Below are 19753 nucleotides of genomic sequence, written 5' to 3'. Positions count from 1 at the left end.
TGGTTTCCGTCACAGTGTTCCATTGTGCCAGAAGCGGTTTTGTCATGCTGGCCACAGGACCTGGAAAGCTGTCTGTGGACAAATGCCGGCTCCCTTGGCCTAAAAGCGAGATGATCACCGTCTAGGGGTCCTTTACCTTTTTACCTTTTAGTGTGTAACAATATTTTTTGGCCAATGTTGCTTTTAATTCTAATATTCGGCTTTCATACATTACCTATTATTGCTGTGGTGCTTGTCCAGAAGCAAAATTTCGTTGTCTGTGTTTATTTGCTTTACTAACTAACCAGAGAAGCGTCTATTAGAAATGGCTGTTGTTGTCATAGCAGGTCCATATGTAACGTCCTATTATACAAATGTGATTTCACTTGGTTTAAAAGAGGACACCACAAACCAAAATAGAACATCAAAAGCACCCTGTTCATTCAGAAAATTCAGAAACTAATTGGCTTTGACAGGTTTATGCAACAGTAACTATATCCTAACATTGCAACTGTCAGTAATCCAGTTCCCCTTAAGGAGTGACCCATATAAGGTAGCAGGAAAACCTCATGGACAAGCAGGAAAGTGTACAATCTTTCTTTGGAAATAATGAATACAGAATGTAATCAGAGAGCAGAAGTAATTAATCATCAAGCATGCAAGTGTATTAGCACCCCAGCCCGGCTCATTGCTGAGATCTCTGCCGGTGATGCTGACCTAATTTAATTTTTTGCCCAGCTAGCCATAGGATTGAATCATAAGCATGTTCTGGTTAGCTCAGTATTTGCTTAGGCTTTTGATTTCCTAAAGTGGTGAGATTTGAAATGATATTGTATTTTTCCTGCTTTTATTTATTACATTAATTCTGTGACCACTTAGGGAAAATGTGCATGACTTCTTGTTTCTTGATTCATAACGAAAGAATTAAAAAGAAAAGAGACTCGCAGCACTTTTCAAAAAACAACCAAACTCAGTAATTCACCCCCTGTTACTTTTAATGTTTGCTAAGATATCCCCCCAAATTTTGCAGTTTTGTTTTGATGAGACTTTGTAAATGTTATCACACTGTTATGAGTGTGATTTAAATTGTGCAGATATTACACTTAATGTGGAATCAAACGCTTAATCCAGTTGCATTCAAAAGCATCCTTACATTCCATCCCTGGGCCAGTAGGATAAACTTGCATGCATTCTTCTATTAACAAAGTATGATATTGAAGAGCAGGCATAAGTGGGGTTTTTTTAAAAAAAGGGATTCTAGTGAATTGAAAGCACACTTAGGTTCTTAAAACATATTTCTTTGTGTTTATCTCAATTACTGTATTTTCTGGCATATAAGACTACTTTTTAACCCAGGAAAATCTTCTCAAAAGTCAGGGGTCATCTTATACGCCAGCTACAGCAGCAGCTCCTGCAGCAACTCCCCACCAAAGGATAAAACAACAGCAAATTAAATCAGAGGACACCAAGCTCTCTAGATGAAGCAGAAATACACTTGAAAATTGGCCCCAGAAGCCCCCGGCCACTGGGAAGTGGAGCGGATTTCCGAGCCGGACTGGAGACTGGTTTTTTTTAATTTTTATTTGGTGTGCATTGGAAGAGGGGTAGTCTTATACTGCAAGTATATCCCAAACTCTATATTTTAACTGGAAAAGTTGGCGGGTCGTCTTATACACCCAGTTGTCTTATACGCCGGAAAATAATGGTATCTATTTTCAGTGGATTTAATATATTATTTATTCAAGGTGGTGCTTTTCTGCAAACTGTTAAATGCCTCTATATTTTCCCTTTGGACAGGAGCCTCAAAACATGTAACTCAAAACAAAAGTTTAGAAGTTAGTGTAGATGAAAATAGATGGATTGTTATAGTGTGTGTGTTTGTGTGTGTGTGTGTACACCCACCCAAATGAAGAGCACTAGTTGGTGTGCCTGTGGAACAGTGGCTCTGGGAGTAAGCGTGAGTCATAAAACCTGGGGCAACAGCAAACTTTTGGCATCTGGTGTAAGGAAGAGGACTCCAATTCCACCAAGAAATTGTACTGGGATATCTGAGCTGGACTTACCACAACTATAGGTAGACAGCTACATAGCCTGAAATGTGTGAGCCCACAAATTCTAAAATGATGGCAAGAGCTAATCCCAATAATATTTCCGTTCACCCTGATTCCTGAAATGACCAACATTCCTCCCACGGGTGGCTTTTCCGCAACCTCCTCTTCAGGGTGTGGTTAAAGAGTTCTATTTTTAACTTTTTCTTTTGTGCTTGTGAAATGATTTGGATGAATTTCATGAGCAGAAGGGTGGTGGCAGATGGCAAGGGAATGAATAAGAGTAATCCATAGCTACCAAGAGGGTATAACATGTATCGTATTTCAGGGGAGGCAGGCTGGCATCCAAAACTACGTCGAATTCACAAATGAGCCCTTAGGGGGAAATGCAAGGGAACATTAGGCTGGCTTCCTGAAAAGACAGGAGTTCTGTTGAAGCCAAAGCTGACTAATGGATAGCACACTTCAATTTCATTCATTGTTGAGTTGACGTTTGGACGATTCCTGTCTCCTTGTTACCCTTGCATAGAATCTGTTTCTTAACTTGAGTCCCTTTAGATTTGCCCATAGCTTTAGGCTGATTCACACCTGATAATTTGATTTCTCACAGCTCATCATGTGACCTTCCCTGGTTCCTTTGGGAGGAACGGTGAGATATAAATGGAATGAATAAATAAAAAGCCCATTGTTTGAGCTATTATTGGGAGATATACAAACCCTTGGTCATCTTGGTATTTGACTGGGGATGGCTGTGCTTACTCATGCAAGTCTTCAACCGATGCTCCTTTGGTTGATAAATATGTACATGTGAACTCATATGGTATCCAATGATTCTCGGAAACCACTCTCGTGCCTACTGCACTCAAAGCATCTTTGCCGAGTTGTTTGTGCTCATGTTCAGCAAGGAGGGCAGCGTTAGGAGCAGCTGCAGCTGCTAAAATGGATGATGTAACAGGGTCAGAAAGGGTAACCAGACAGTACAACTAACCCCCTTTTCCTTTAATGATTTGAACCACTTTAGTTATTGCATTCGCAATTGGAATTGGTGTCCCTGTGGCAAATTTCCAATCCTTTCGCAATGTCATATATTGGGACACAAATATAATAAAATTGATAAGGGTATGCATAAAATCATCATTAAAAAATAAATCTAGACTGAATGGACTAGATGGGCTATTGACATGATCCAGCAGGGCATTTCTTATGTTCTTAACATTCCTGAAGCACCAGGAACACTTCAGGGAAATCTTGGGACAGCCTGATACAAATCCCTCTTCATCTCGGGAAATTCTCAAATCTCTTCAAGGCATTCCTTTTTGTCTTGGGATTTGGGGTTCACTGCATCTGACAGTGGGTGGCACTGTGGGTTAAACCACAGAGCCTAGGACTTGCCAATCAGAAGGTTGGCAGTTTAAATCCCCGCGACGGGGTGAGCTCCCGTTACTCGGTCCCAGCTCCTGCCAACCTAGCAGTTCGAAAGCACATCAAAGTGCAAGTAGATAAATAGGTACCGCTCTGGTGGGAAGGTAAACGATGTTTCCGTGCGCTGCTCTGGTTCGCCAGAAGCGGCTTAGTCATGCTGGCCACATGACCCGGCCAATAAAGCGAGATGAGCACTGCAACCCTAGAGGTGGTCACGACTGGACCTAATGGTCAGGGGTCCCTTTACCTTTACCTTTACCTTTACCTTTACCTGCATCTGATATACTTCTCTGGCTTTTCTATGTTTTTGGTGAGGCATGGGGTTAATGTGAAGAAACTTATTTGGTACACTAACTGTGCAATCTTGTGTAAACTCAGAAGTAAACCCCACTGTGTTCAATACACTTTTTCCCCACATAAGTGTGCAATCTGGCTGTAATCTTTTGTATGCCTTTTCCAGGAGTTAGCTGGTGGAACACGGTAAACATATATGGGATTGTTCTGAACATACAAAATTGTGAAAGATAATGTCTAACTGTTGGTAATTTCCTGTGTTTTCTTTGTAGGGCTTATTCAGTGGTTTAAATTGATGTTGTGCTAATTAAATAACACCTACAGGAACCAGGAGCAAATTGCATTCTGTGCAAGCTACTCCTCAGGTGCTGTGTGTCAATTGCTAACATTCAGCTCATTAGCCATAATAAAGTCAATATGTGTTTACAAAGCTAGAAGCAGCTGGAATATCACCCTTCCCCCTCCTCTCTGAGTTGCTGTTTGTAGCTGACGCAGCCTGCACGGGCATATATGCGAGTATGTGATAGAGAATAGTAAATAAATGTCCGATTTGCGACAATAACTTTTGCATTTTTAACCCAATTTGCTAGAGAAACTAAAACGACAAACTCCAGAGAGGTATATTGTGCATACGAGACACACAGAGCTTTCATTTCATCTACTATAATAGCCAAATCACTGTTGGATGATGTTGGTTGAGTTTGTTCCTGGAAAAGTAACCACAATCACGCACCTGATCCTAATAAGGCACAGTACACAGAAATGGATATTTTCAGTGGAATTTTATTTCGGTGTGCTCAGAATAAAAGTACAAGGCTTGGACCCAAACTTGAAGTCTATGAATAGAACAAAATTCCCTCCACAGTCTCCCGCGCCCATGAAAATCTTAAGAAGATCCTAAATATTGTCCTGGGAGGTAAAATGTAGAGGTGGTTATGACACTGAAGGAGGAATGGGGTGAGTGAAAGCTGGGACCACCACACACACACACACACACACACACACACACACACAAAACACTGGCCCACTGACTTTCATGCTGTTAGATTCAAGCTATACAGTTGTACCTCGGCTCCCAAACGCCTTGGGAGCTGAACGTTCCAGCTCCCGAACGATCAAAACCCGGAAGTGACTGTTCCAGTTTTCGAACGTTATATAGGAAGTCGAATGTCTGATGGGTCTTTCACTGCCTCTGATTGGCTGCAGGAGCTTCCTGCAGCCAATCAGAAGCTGCGCTTTGGAAGTTGAATGTTTCGGAAGTCGAAGAGACTTCCGGAACGGATTCTGTTTGACTTCTGAGGCACGACTGCAGTCTCTTCAGGCTACAACAATTTTCAAACTGGATTTTATTTTCCTCCTTTCAGGAAAGAATATTTTTAATCAATATTCCCCCCCCCCCTTTTCTGTTACAGTTACTTTGGCATTTCGCCACAAATGCAGAAACATTAGACAAAAACTTATGATAGCAGCAACAACTGAGGTGTGGAATCACCTCATTAATTAGAACAGGTGAATAGCATCTGAATGTAGAAAAAAAGGAGTGAAAAATTCCCGGTGGAGGAAACACGATAATACCTTAACATTTGATCCAATTCCCAGTCTTCTGCTGGCATTCTCAATGAAATGTTCACATGACACCATGACACCCCTCAGTCCAATGTTGACTTTCATTGATCATTCAAGCCATTTGTTTTTAGCCATTCTCTTCCAAATCTTAGAGGACATTTTAAATTAGCCCTATTTATGATAATGAAGTTTCACAAATCTACGCAGTTACACAGCTGTGTCCCTTAGAGAAATTGAATATATCCAGCAAAAAAGGCAAAATACAACCAAGACCGAAATGTTTTGTGAATAGTTTAACTTATGAATCGTATTTATTATTATGTGTTTATGAACTTTTATTCCACCTTGGCTTCTGAAGTGCTCAGAGCACCACACATGGTTATGGTGTCCCACATCTGACCTTCACAGCAACCCTGAATAAAATGAGAGCGTGACAAGCCCAGCATTACCCAGTGAGCTGAGTGGTTAAAAGGGATTTGAACCTGCCTCTCTCCACTCATAAGAAGAGTCCTGCTAGCATAGAAAAGGGGCTTTTTTGTCCACTGCATCTAATAGTTGCCTGCTTCTGGGAAGCCCAAAAGCAGAGGATGAAGAGATTGGACTGCTACACAGAACCAAGTTGCCTCAAACTGGAAATTGGGTCCTTGGGTCCCATGTGGTAGACAATTCTTCTGCTAGAGATTTGACAGACATGCTTAGAACAGACCTATTGAAATAAATGGACTTGAGTAACTCTTTTTAAAATATTTATATTTTATTAAGGTGATTTCATTTAAAAGAAATAAAGCGATAAGGAAAAAAGAAGGAAAAGTGAGAGGGAGAAAAACAACAACCCCAAAGATACATATAAAAATGAAAATATACACACAAAAGAGCAATATACAATATTCCCACACATTCTTGTATAAATTGGTATGGTGTTATTGTCCTAGGGCTTATGTAAGTGCTAGTAGCCTACTACATTTTGTAAAAACTCATTCCAAATGTTACCATATTTAACCATATAGAGTCTGTGCCTCTAAGCAATCCGTTCATAAATTGCCAGTGATATCGTATCATCAGTCCATTGACTGAAAGGTATCATAGCTTCATTTTTTCCAGTTCATCAATATCAATCTCTTGGCCACCATTAGGGCATGGAAAATCCATTTCCGTTGTCCCATTGATAATTTTCATACTGCAGGTATATAATTCAGTAAGATATTCTCCGCTGAGAGATTTAACTTTTTATGCAGTCATAGTTACACAGTCCAACACTTTCTCCCAAAACTTGTTTGTACAATGTTCTTTACTTAACATGTGCTTCAGAGAGGCATTATCCTTGCCACATGGACTTGAGCAACTCTGAGGGCTCATCCACCCTTATCTTTAACCAGTGCTTTTTTTCTATTAAAAAATATGTTTAGAGGTATAATAATAATAATAATAATTTATTATTTGTACCCCGCCCATCTGGCTGGGTTTCCCCAGCCACTCTGGGCGGCTTCCACAAAAACCAAAAATACACTAAGATGTCACACATTAAAAACTTCCCTGAACAGGGCTGCCTTAAGATGTCTTCTGAATGTCGGGTAGTTGTTTATCTCTTTGATGCGTTTTCCTACTCATATTGAAATACTGCCGCTCAATGAGGCCAAACTTAGATTCACAAAATGTTTAGGGGTATGCGTACCTACCCCTGCATCCCCCCAGGAAAAAAAAAAGCACTGCCTTTAACATTGAATCGGAACGAATGGCAATTCGGGTTTTCTGCGATCCAGTGGTAAAGAGCAGGTTTTCGTGGGGGAAATGCCAGGGCAAAAAGCAAGCAACAAGCCCAAACACTTGGACATGACACTTTAAAACACAGACCTGTGTCTGGAAACATGGCACAAAAGGAAGTCTGCATGAGCCCTGAGAATTGTGGCAGTAATTCCGGCAGGTTAATGACGGGCTGTGCTTTATTTCCTCCGTCCAGAATCTTTAGTTCTGTTGTTGCTTCTATCTCATCAAAGACTATTCAACACTGTGCCTTCCCCAGATCTTCCTCTTGTGAAAAGTCTCTGTGTGTTTCAGTTCCGATAAACTGCAGGATCAGGAGCAGGCACCTGAGCTGCATCCCAAAGGAGCCGGTCTCAGCAGTTCTGGGACCAGTTATGCAGGCAGTGAGTTTACAGGGACTGAATGGGAATTGCTCTGTATTTCTCTGTTGGCTTAGAAACCAGGGTGGTTAGAGTGAATCACACCCTGACGAGAAAATGAGACAATCAGTGTCTTGCACATGGAGGTGGAGACATCAGCCAGATCTGAAAAAAATAGAGAAGCCAGAAAATTATTCAAGGTACAATGTTGTATTTTTTCCTTTTCCCCCAACCTCCCTGCCCCTTAAAAACAACCACAAAATAGAACAAATTGTATATTAAGTAAGGCTAAGAATTACGGTGTGTGCAATATCATGGGTTTTACAGTTCAATCCTATCCATATCTACTCAGAAGCAAGCGCAATTTACTTAAATGAGACTTCCTCTCTGGTAAGTGTGCAAAGGATCGCAACTATAGTGGCTTCAAACCTGGTTTTATATAGTATTTGATTTTATATTTGGGCAACCCGATTTTTTAAAAGCTTAGCATATCATGTAGCTTGATTGCATTAGTTTATTAACCTAAAATAATAATAATAATCTGAACAAGATATTGCAAGCTGTATGCAGGTATATCTCCCAGTTTCTAACCATTTTTTTCAACTAAAATTCCTTGCCACCTCCTTCTGAAAGAGTTCTGTTTTTGGTACCTCAATCAAAGCCATCTTTTCATGTGAACCAGCCCTATCGGCTTCCAGGTGGATTTACGTGCAATAATGCTTATTTACTAGATACAGCCCTCGGGCATTTTTGATACAGTAGTGGTTAATGCTACATTTTAGCCACCAGGATAATAAATGACCACAAGTGATTAAAAGGTGCTATTTTCCAGTTCTTAGGTATCTAATTTAATAAGAGCATAATTGTTTTTCCACTTTAATGTTCTCGTCGTATCAGCTGTGGTTTAGAGTTTGCTATGGTGTTAATAACAGGAAAGCAAATTAATCAGGGGGGGAATAAATTTTACTTTCACTTTACCTAGTTCATTTATGGGTAGTCCAGTGGCCCTGGTGTAGCCCCCCCCCCAAGCCATTTCATTTGACTCCTGAGTGTCCTACAAAATACTCATCAAGGTGTTTTCAAGAGGCTATTGGTTCATGGTTTCCTTCATAGCCTTGCTATTGTTTCATTCAAATAAATCCTATAGTTCAAAAATGGTTTCACTCAAAAGTGGGGAAAGCATTTTCTTCAGCTCTCAGAAGTAGGCAGACTCAGTATTTGAATGCTGCATTTTTCCTTTTATTTGTATGCAATTTTCAGTCTGTGTCTCTGAGCACGTGTTCCATAATATGTTCAATTTTATGCTGCTGCTCCCGTTTGCACCCCGAAAAATGTATTATTTATTTTAGTAAATCTTTATCTCAGAGAAGGCAAACAATACAGTTAAAAATAAACATGAGCATAAAAGCAATGCAATTAAAAAATAAAATAAAAATACCTTTAAAAACTTTAAAACATGTAAAGCAAGCACATGCTGTCATTTGTAGCTTGACTAAAGCATTTTTCTTATATGTGGGTCCAGGATTTCAGTCAGGGTATTAAGCAAATTGGAGTGACACAGAATGTTTCCCATTTACCCTTTACAATATAGATAACTACTTTTTCCATACCTCAATAGAATTAAACGTTGTTACTAAGAAAGGCTAATTTGACATATAAATGAAAAAATCAAAAAATTCTATTAAATATTATGGTTTATATATATTTTTTTTAAAAAATGGCCTGAAATAAAATGATCCCCCATTCCCTGTCATTCATTATCCTGTCTCCAATGCCCATCTTCTGCAATGGCATGCCGTATATTCAGGGATAATCTAATATCCTTAGCATCTGGGGAATTCCAAAGTGCTGTGCTGAGAAACTTTGTTTTGTGGAATGCTTAATCTAATGTATTCAAACAAAATGAAGTAGGGTTTAATATTCTGTTTGGAAATTATTTCACAGAGGGGCAAATCCATCCAACGTTCGAATATCCCTCTAACCATTGGTATTTTAAAAGTCTACAAACGAAACACTTGTTGCTTTACATGCCTTTGTCTTGGTATTGTCTATAAATTATAAATTATTGTTTATAAATTAGCAAGGAAGGGGAGATCACCCCTCCACATGTGTTTTGTGTGCACTCATAAAGATTCTATCAAGGCAGCTTTCAATACTGTTTGGGCCTGCAAAAGTTTTGAGGAGGACATACTGCTTTGTCGCCAATCAGAGCATTTCCCATAACTGAAATCCTGACACTGTATACAGAGACGTAGGAAGGGGGGGCGGAAGGGTTGGGTCTCCTGGGGTGCCACTCTGGGAGGGGTGACAAGATGAGGTGGGGTTTTTTGCAGTTAAAAAAGTAGTAGGGAAATGCACTGAAAAGAATGAGATGGTCGAATTATTAATGGGAAGATGTCTGAATAGCCACAAGCAAATCGGCTTGAATACTCAGTCATATAACCACCCTATTTAGCATCAGTGCTCAATTAAGACTAGACATAGCCTAAGCTCAGCAAATGCTTTGTGCAAGCAGATCAGGATGAAATCTCAACAAACAGATAACCTGAAGGGGTCCATAATTTCTTATCATTTTCAGCCACCCCCACTCCAGCCAGACATTTTATTTCCATAGCTGGCAAAGCAGTGTAGTGTCGCCAAATAATAGCATGATGGCATATACATACATACAATCTCCATTATTCACCACCCGACTTGTGTTACTGTAGGTTAATAATAATAATAATAATAATAATAATAATAATAATAATTTATTTATACCCCTCCCATCTGGCTGAGTTTCCCCAGCCGCTCTGGGTGGCTTCCAATCAAGTGTTAAAAACAATACAGCATTAAATATTAAAAGCTTCCCTAAAGGTTTTCTACACTATGTTGTCATGCATGTATCATGAGGTAATTTGGAAGACCAGGTAAGTGGAGTTCAAAAACCAGGAAATGAGTTAGTTACTAAGTGGAAATATAGTTCCAAACCAAAGCCACAGCACATAAAACAGAAGACAAGGGATTTTGTTTGGAATTCCTTTCAGACTTTGCTCCCTCAGACCGCTTGGAATGGCACTTTTCACTTTAATGAAAATTCCACACAATCCAACTCTGATTGAAAAATTTGTGGGAAGTTTTATTTTAAGGGATGAGAAAAAAAATCCGTGGTAGTTTGGGTAATGAATTGCTATTTGACAAATCTGTGGTAAATGTGATGTGCCAGCCACAGCAGGACTGCCAGCATGGATTGGCAGCCTCTCATCTTCCTTCAGAGACTGCAAAAGAGGAAATGGAAAAATTGGTCAGTGTGCAGAACTTTCGCGTACGCAATGGAGCTTTCATTTTCTCTTCTGTCCCCTCCAGCCCTCTGCACGCCCTCAAAATATGCTCTGGAAGGTTGGAGGAGGACCCTCCAAATCATATATTTTGGGGCTACGCAGGGGGAGGAGAGAAAATGGAAGTTCTGTTGCGTGAGTGAAACTCTGCTTGTACAGCATTGGGTTCAACCTGTTACCTCCGAAGCAAAGCAGGTGTTTGGGTACCTTTCTTGAGGATAACCAAGGAGGCAGAGAAAGGCCACCTGTCAAATGTACCCAGAAAGAAAAATAGAGGCATTCATCAACTCCAAAAGCAACACTTCCTCTCCGCTAAATGAAGTGCCTGCTTTTCCATTCACTGTCTTATCTGTAGAGTTCATGAAACAAGGCAAACGGAGGGGCAAAGTACAAGGTAAACAACCCCAACTAGAAGGAAGTTAATTAGCTCATGTTTGCACATGGCTTCCAGCCTCTAAGCCTAATATAAAGTTTAGCCTGGTCTGTGATTCATTATGTTGAAAGAGGAAGGAGGTTCACCAAAGTAAATGGTGGCGACAGCAGTCTTGAATTTGAATTTCTTTCCCGACGTTTTTTAAAGTGTTGCATGAAATTGAACTTTCGAACTGGGTTGTTGTTGTTGTTAAAAGGAAAGACCGTGATTTACAGAGCCATTTTTAATTTCATTAATTTGTGTCAAAATATACACTTCTGACTCTTGTAGAGCTTCTGGGTGTGATCATGTCTGGATGTCCTATCTGAAAGGTGTAGGCAGCTTGAGTGAGGCTGGAACTCCCTTAGAGACATAAAGATACAGGCATAGGCAAACATCCCTCCTCTCCCCGTGGTCAGGAATCCTGCAAGAGCAGGATTTCCAATCCTGGAAAGAGATGCCCTATATAGCCTCAAAGCTGGGTTATTGCAATGCACTCTATATGGAACCACCTTTGGGATTCATTTGGAAACTGCAGCAAGTTCACCAGGACAGCTTGCCAAGTACGTATTACACTCATTCTGAACAAGCCGCAGTGGCTGCCAGTTTGCAGTGGCCAAGCCAAGTCCAAGGTACTTGTTTGGACCTGTCAAGCTCTATGTGGAATACCTGCTCCTATACCTAGCCCAGATGTTCCAATCGAGCTGGGTTGCCCACATTTGCCAAGCATCTGCCGTGTGGAAGCATCCGAGAGGGGGTTCTCAGTACTAACGTGCCAACTGTGCCATGCCCTCTAGGTTTAAGTGATGCCAACCCTGGTGGGTTCTGGGCCACCGGTTAAAACCTCATTCACCTTGAGACCTACGAAGGTTATGCCAAAGACATGGTGGACACTGAACACCACTTCTTTGGGGGTTCTGCAATAGCCACCTGAATATCTAAGTTTCTCTGTCAGTGTGCAGACCAGCCCGATTCCAGACTAGCATGGGGAGTGTGCCTACCGGCGCCAGCAAACCATAATGAATGAATAATGCCTTGGCTCTGTTTACGCTCTTTAGTGCTACATGGAAGGAAGCATCCCATCTGCTTTCTGCTCAGAACTGTTTTAAACAGAAATGGATACTGTTGCTTTGCTGTTTTCGCGGAGCAGAAGACAATGCTTTCAAGGTCATTCCTTGAAAAATTGAAATGCGGATTTCAAGTCCCAAATAAAACCCTGGGGTTTGTGAGCCATCAGGGTCCACCCACCATCTCTGGGTAGCGGAGGTTGCTGAAAGCCTCCTTTCATTTTAGTGGGGGTTCTTGCATGTGTTGTGACAGCAGTCAGAAGAACCAGCTGGATTAGGCCAAAGACCCGTTTAGTCCAGCCCAGTGGTGTAGCATGGGTTGTCAGCACCCGGGGCAAGGCAAATAATTTGCACCCCCTAACCCATGGATTTGCGCCCCCTAACCCGTGGATTTGCGCCCCCTAACCCCCAGATGTTGCACCCGGTGTGGCCGGCCCCCCCTGCACCCCCCACGCTACACCACTGGTCCAGCCTCCTGCTCTCAGAGTGGCCAACAAGGTGTATGCAGGAAGCCCCAAAGCAGGACCTGAGTGCAGCAGCACTTGTGATTCCTAGCCAATGGCATTCCGAGGCACACTGACTGTGTTGGCGAAGGTAGAACATAGCCATTGTAACTAGTAGCCTCCACCCCCATTGTTGAGCTAAAGCACTGAGGTAAAGCTCCAAGGGCCTTCTGGCAGTTCCCTCACTGTGAGAAGTGAAGCTACAGGGAACCAGGCAGAGAGGGCCTTCTCGGTAGTGGTGCCCGCCCTATGGAACACCTTTCCATCAGATGTCAAGGAAATAAACAACTATCTGACTTTTAGAAGACATCTGGAGGCAGCCCTGTTTAGGGAAGTTTTAATGTTTGATGTTTTATCGTGTTTTTAATATTCTGTTGGGAGTCGCCAAGAGTGGGTGGGGTATAAATAAATTATTCTTATTCTTATTCTTATTATTAGCCTTATTCTCCATGAATGTGCCCCATTGAGTAGAGGTTACTCAAGCACCATTCTTGCTTTTTATATTGTTTTTGTTTTGGAAAGTGCAAATTAGTAGCTTCCCATTAGAATATTAACTGAGCCAGCAGGCAGTTGGACTAGATGACCCTCAGAGTCCCTCCCAACTCTACAGTTCTATGATTATATGTTCTTAAATGCCCATGTGCAGCTACTACATTTCCCTGTTCATGTGAGTGACAAAGGAAGTCAGGAAGCCGCAGTTCCTTGTTAATACCCAAACTGGGAAGCTATGGTTAATGGCTTCCAAACTGGAACATGAAGGCATGATCTAAAGCTGGATTCCAGACCCTGAATTGCTGGGAAGCCATTTGCTATAGTTCCTGGTTTCGTCATCCCTCAAAGCTATGGGAAACTTTGGCTTCTTGGCTTGTTCATCGTTTTGCACAAAAGGAGAAGCAATGCAGGAGCAGAGAGGCTCTGGATGGGTGCATTAAGTTCATCTGCATCCCTTGGGTTATTGAGCTGAGGCTTATAAATGCAGCCGCAGCAATAGTTGCCTCATATTTTAATACTCAAATAATTTGTTGGGGGTGGGGGAACTAGAGCGATCTAAATAGACGCTACTGCGCTAAACACGCTTGTAAGATGACATTATTCCAAGGACTGCAGGCATCTTTCAGAAGTCGAAGCGAGATTTCATAGTATTTGTAAAGTACTCCTAATACCTACACATGCAGCATGTGAAGAATGGCAGCCTAAACGTACAATTGGGCTCAATCCCCTTCATGTTTCTCTTTATCATAAGCAATCTGCTTCTATGGGAGACCACGCTTGCCAATTACTTCATGTTGCTTAAAAGAGAAACCAAAATCGCCCAGCAAGAGTGGAAACTTTTTAAAACAGGCTTTGAAACATATCTCAGACTGTTCTTTCAAGCAGCTTCCCACCACTTTGTGCTCAATTAGTTTGCACTCCCAGAAGGAAATGTCAAATCAAACGATGGCGGGATCTGAGCAAACTTTTCAAGGCAGAGTTGGGCATAAGTATTGAAATCAAGCTGTATCTAAAGAAAACATCTCTGGGATATTTTCTTCCCTCCTCTGTGACTTAGCCTAGAATGCCAAAGCCTGGAAGGATGAAGGGGTTAGCTTGTCAAAATGGCCATTTTCAAAAAAGGAAGTGAAGGCTTTTACTCAGCTAAGGGAAATATCTGTCTTTATGTATTAGAATTCTTCTTTGTCAACAGCTATGAGAGCCATCAGGGCTGGGCTGTCTGTGAGGCAGGGTGGGGCAGTTGCCTCAGGCAGCAGTTCCTGAGGGTGCTTTTGCCACTGCTTGCCTGCAACACACCTGCTGCTTGCTGCCAGGCACCCACCATAGGAAGTGGTGGCAGTAGCCAGCTAGGCGGAGCTGCTTATTCTCTGAGGCAGTGGCAGATGAAGGCAGGCCACAGGCACCTCTGCCTCCTTGGCTGCTTGACTCTGCTCAGCCAGTGGCTGCCCTGCTGTTGTTGTCCATTGTCCATTGTCCTTATCTCACGGCCGAACAGAGGGCATGGCTGAGAGACTTTCCCATAAGTGCCATTTTTAAGGAGCAGTTCCTTATTTGAATTGTGTTAGAGCTCTTGGCAGCGGGGAGGGGAGATCTCCCTCATTCCATAATTATCCCCCTGTGGAGGAGCAATGTTGGGAGATGATACAACAGTCTGGCCGCTTTACCTCAAAATCCTACACGTGAGCAGGCACAAACACAACACATCCACCACTATCCCTGTCATCCTGCTTAAGTTGGAGGGCCAAGTCTGAAGTGGGGAACCTCCCTATTCTTTCTAATTCACCTGGTCAGTGGATTCCCCTGTTATGCTAGACCGACTGAGACTGCTTCCATAAACTTTCATTGAAAGTACTTAGGCTCCCCTGTACCCTTAGCAAGGAGATATATCAGCAGATCCCCCATCCCTTGCGCCCTTAGCAAGGAGCACCTTTTGTGCTCTGCCACTGACTTCTTCCACAGCCACTGGGGTCAGGCCTGCTCAGCTCCATCTTCCCCCCTCCTCCTCCTCCAATTCCTTCAGTCCATCTGTCTGTGCATGGACTTGGAGCCAGAGTGGAGAGGCACAATTTTTGTGCCCTCCCTGGGTCTCCATCCTTGGCAGAGGCCTACCTGAGCAACCTCTAGGTAGAAAGGTAAAAGATAAAGGACCCCTGGATGGTTAAGCCCAGTCAAAGGCAACTATGGGGTTGAAGCACTCATCTTGCTTTCAGGTCAAGGGAGCTGGCGTTTGTCCACAGACAGCTTTCTGGTTCATGTGGCCAGCATGACTAAACCACTTCTGGCACAACAGAACACTGTGACAGAAACCAGAGCAAACGGAAACGCTGTTTGCATTCCTGGCGCAGCGGTATCTATTTATCTACTTGCACGTGTGCTTTCAAACTGCTAGATAGGCAGGAGTTGGGACAGAGCAATGGGAGCTCACCCCATCGTAGGGATTTGAACCGCTGACCTTCTGATTGGCAAGCCCAAGAGGCTCAGTGATTTAGGCCACAGCGCCACCCGCGTCCCTAACCTCTAGGTATGCCCCTGCATATAAGAGATATGCCTTGTAGTTTGGATGGTGCATTCCCTCCTTTTCTCAGATCACCTAATTGTCCTCCTGTCCCTTCTATAGAAACTCCAGCCAGATTCCATGGTGCCACTGATTTTTACCTTGACGGGTTCCTCTTTGTTTTTAACTCCACCTCTCCAGGCCCCTCTTGACAGTATAACACCATTGCATTTATAGCCTGAAGCACAGCAACCTGGAAACTGTTGCTAACAGTTGCAGTAGCTAGATTAATAGATTGCATTGGGAACGTGTTCCCTCCAAGGTGACTTACCTTCCGCTCCTTTAGGCATACAAAGTCACGGCTGACAGCACGTACCACACATTCAAAACTGTATTCCCCTTAGGGAACAAGTGCCGTAAATGATAAACAGTACAGATCAGCAAGGAATAATATGATTAATTAGTGTCAGCTGACTCTGGACAGTTCAACACTTCCTCTGTTGAATTAAAAGTATCTGCAATACTTTGGTGACTTAAAAAAATAAATAAATCAGAGTGAACTCGGTGCCCGTGATCTGCTTTTCTATTCCATGATGTAAAGGGCAGTTTGCATTGTTGTTATTTAGGTCATTGTTTTATTTAGGTAATTTATATACCACTTTGCATTTCAAAGGAAAACTCTTAAGCAGTTTACGATGTCCCCAAAATATCACAAATCAACTGCAAAAAAGTTATTAAAAAATTATATGTTTTAGAGCAGTGCAGAGAATAATTAGATAAGCTATATTCTTGAACATAACTATAAACTGAAACATATGGGGACTATAATAACTACAAGCAGATTCAAAATGCAAAAATGCAGCAGAGACAACCAGACTCCTACAAGCTGCAGCCCTCTCCCTTCTGCTGCTGTCTCACCAACTTAAGCTCAGTTACAAGAATCTATACCAAGGGGTAGACATTTCTGACTTCCCATGCGAAGGCCTGGTTCCACGTGGCAAGGCCTGGTTGTTCCAGACAAAAAGAGGGCATGATGTATGTCAGGTGACTTGCGGCATGTGCCCTGATTAAGATCAGCTGGATTAGGGGGATGTAATCTGTTGCACGTTTTACAAAGTAGGATGAGTTCTTCCACAACAAGAAGGGTGCATTATAGTCCCAAGAAAACAGATGATTCTTTCTAGGGAGCCATTTAGAGTAGGAGCTGATGGGAATAGTCGAAGTTGGCAAATGAGCAGTCAGCAAGGCTTCATTGGCATCAAGGATCAGCCAGAGAACATGCTAGGCATATCAGGGCTCAGTTCAGGAAGGTGGGAAGTGGCTGTAAAAAGGATGTTCAGCATAAGGACCACAGCTCAGGAAACAAGCATGTAAAGCCATCAGATTTTGTACTCAGTTGCTTTCTGCCTCGGAAGTGAAATGGTAATCAAAAACAAACCTTTGCTTATTTTATGTAATGCTGTTTCGTTTAGAGGGGTTACTACCCTGCTGCTTTTGCTCTGATTGACTTGTGGGGGATTTACTCCTGAGTAAAGCTTTTAAGATTGCAGCCAAAGAAGCCTTCTAACGTTCCGTGACCTCACCTTGAACTGAAGGTTGGGAGAAGACGAGATGTTACACACTTTAAATTAGCAGCCTTCAACACACTGGAATCTGCCCACACTGAAAAATGACAACAGCCCCCCTTGTTCTTGATTTAAAACACACATTGGCTTCACAGATTTCAGGGCCATGTTTTGCTGATTGTGGGCAGGACAGCAAATGATGCCTCCTCCTCTGGTCAAGGCACAATGGACCGCAGGACCGTCGTGTTATTTGGTCACCCGAACAGAAACCCCCACAAGGTCCTTCATGATAACAAATTAAATAACTAAACAATTTGCTGCCATTTCATGACCCTCCTAAACTCCTCTGCCTCTGGGTAAAGCCAGTGCAGCTTTGTCATCGTCCTGGGAAAAAGCATTTGCACAATTCACCAAAGTCATTCATTAGCAGGGAACTGTGTATGCCGAGCAAGATGAGCATTTGTCTGTTTGGGGTTTGTTTTGCAGACTCTGCAAATGGATGTAAACAAGCTGAATATCACATTGCTTCGGATTTTCCGCCAAGGAGTAGCTGCTGCTTTAGGACTGCTGCCGCAGCAAGTGCACATCAACAGACTCATTGTAAGTGGTGAGCATTTTGTGTGACAAATTGCATTTCTTAGCTTTCATGTCCTGGGAATAAAAACCCAGCACAGTTTTAAACAGTGAAAAGATTTCCCCTAGCTGCTGACTGCAAGGGTGACTTCTGATGGCCACTGAAGCTCTTTCATATAGCTCATTCTTCTCTAGAGAGTCCCAGTTTATATATACCACCAAGGTTGCATGACTGTGAAAACAGACAATTTTTTTCTCTAATATTGTCCTGAGCACCAAAATTACCCCAGAACCTGACCACTGTAGCGTCAGAAGGTCAAGTCACATGATCACATTCCACATGGCCAACCAGCTTCCTTTAATTTGCATCTTGAACTCCCATTGGATATGGTGCAAGATCTTCCGTAGGACGTAGCAAATCTTCCAGGGGTGGGTTCAGTGACACCGTGCCCAGAGAGGCTATGATGGAGTTGAGAAGTACCACACCCAACACCTTCCCCCTGGGCAAATTCCTATTTGGGCTGGAAAAGTATCCCACCAATGCTCATAAGAATCTGCCAAATTCTAGTGAAACCACTGGCCCACCTAGTTCAGTTTTTGTCACCACTGAATGGTGACACTTTCCATGTTTTCAAAGAGGAGACTTTCTCTTAAATATGGCCAGAGGTTGAACACGGCCTTTGTTTACATAAAGGCATATAATCCACCACTGAGCTACAGCTCTTCAGTTGATTCCATCCTGGTTCCTTGTGTAGTTAGCAGGCATGTGGCAGACATCTAGCAAAACAATGATCAAATTATGAATGAGCAGTTGCAGTTTGCTCCAGATTTTTGAGAAGAGAACATCTACCCACCAATTTAAGGAGGATCATGCAGGGTCATTTCTGAGCTTCTTTTCTCTGTATATGAGGTGTGGGGAGCCTCAGTTCCAGGGGCTGAATATGGCCCCCCCAGAAATCTCCATCTAGCCCTCAGAAGTGTCACCTGGCTAGAATGTGTCCTGCAACTCTGATAACATCTCTTGCTTGTCTGAATGAAGGATAGAGAGGGATGTGAAAGTATGTGTAGAAACTAGCCTACCATACAAAAACAAAAATCAGTGTTAATTGCTCTGGCTGCCTTTGCCTGTAGCCTCACCCAACATTGGCAGGTGACCCTCAGGAGTTAAAAATGTGGCCCTTGGGCTGAAAGGGAGTTTTCCAGCCCTGCTCTATATAATGTTATACACAACATATTCAAAGTGCATATACAAAGTTCTGGTTATTTTTGCATCTGCTCTTAACCAGTTCGTTTCTGCAGAACTTACCTGGTGAAACTGGTCCGATGGGGAGATTTTTCCTTGCACTTTAACACAGAAATAGGTTGGCAGTGATAGACATTATATTGTGTTCCACATGTACGACACACAGTATATTGCCTCAGTCAGGGATGATTCATTTTAAAACCAAATTTAGTTGTGTGGATTATAAGACACAGTCAACATGCTCCTCTTAACACTACAAGATGGATGTGCACAGCTTATACATGGCCTGAGGAGGAGCCAAGGCTGAATTTGGCAAAACACAATCCCACTTCTGACTCGGAAGAAATGGAATGTTACGTGAATCACAAATGTGAGAGCTTCACCTTTAGATTTATTAACCTTACAACAATTATGACTAGATCAGTTTTCCACGTTCTACTTTGGCCTTTGAGAGTTCATGGTCCTGTCACTGGCTGGACTTACTTGTGGTTGGTTGACAGCATGTCATGTGTGCCCCTATGAGGGAGATGAAACGTCTGTTTTCATGGCAGTCAGAATTTGCTGGAGCAAACTAAATGAAGTTGAAGTTGTCCAAATGTATGATGTAGCGTCTTTCTGATGGTGTGAATTCAAGTTCGGATTATTTGCTTAAGGGTAA

General features: G+C 42.4%; 1 protein-coding gene across 2 annotated transcripts in view; it reads left to right on the top strand.

Moving 5' to 3' along the window:
* Positions 1 to 19753, top strand: part of PTPRR (protein tyrosine phosphatase receptor type R) — a 103026-nt gene that overhangs the window by 46098 nt on the left and 37175 nt on the right. For both annotated transcript variants that reach the window (XM_083399734.1, XM_083399735.1), the window contains exon 3: positions 17766 to 17879. In XM_083399734.1, the coding sequence (XP_083255860.1) occupies positions 17766 to 17879 (114 nt within the window). The remainder of the gene's footprint in view (positions 1 to 17765; positions 17880 to 19753) is intronic.

The sequence above is a fragment of the Podarcis tiliguerta genome (genome assembly GCF_965153285.1).
Source record: "Podarcis tiliguerta genome assembly, chromosome: 10".
NCBI lineage: Eukaryota > Metazoa > Chordata > Lepidosauria > Squamata > Lacertidae > Podarcis > Podarcis tiliguerta.
Note: the sequence above shows the minus strand (reverse complement) of the source record. Positions and strands in the feature narration are given on the sequence as shown.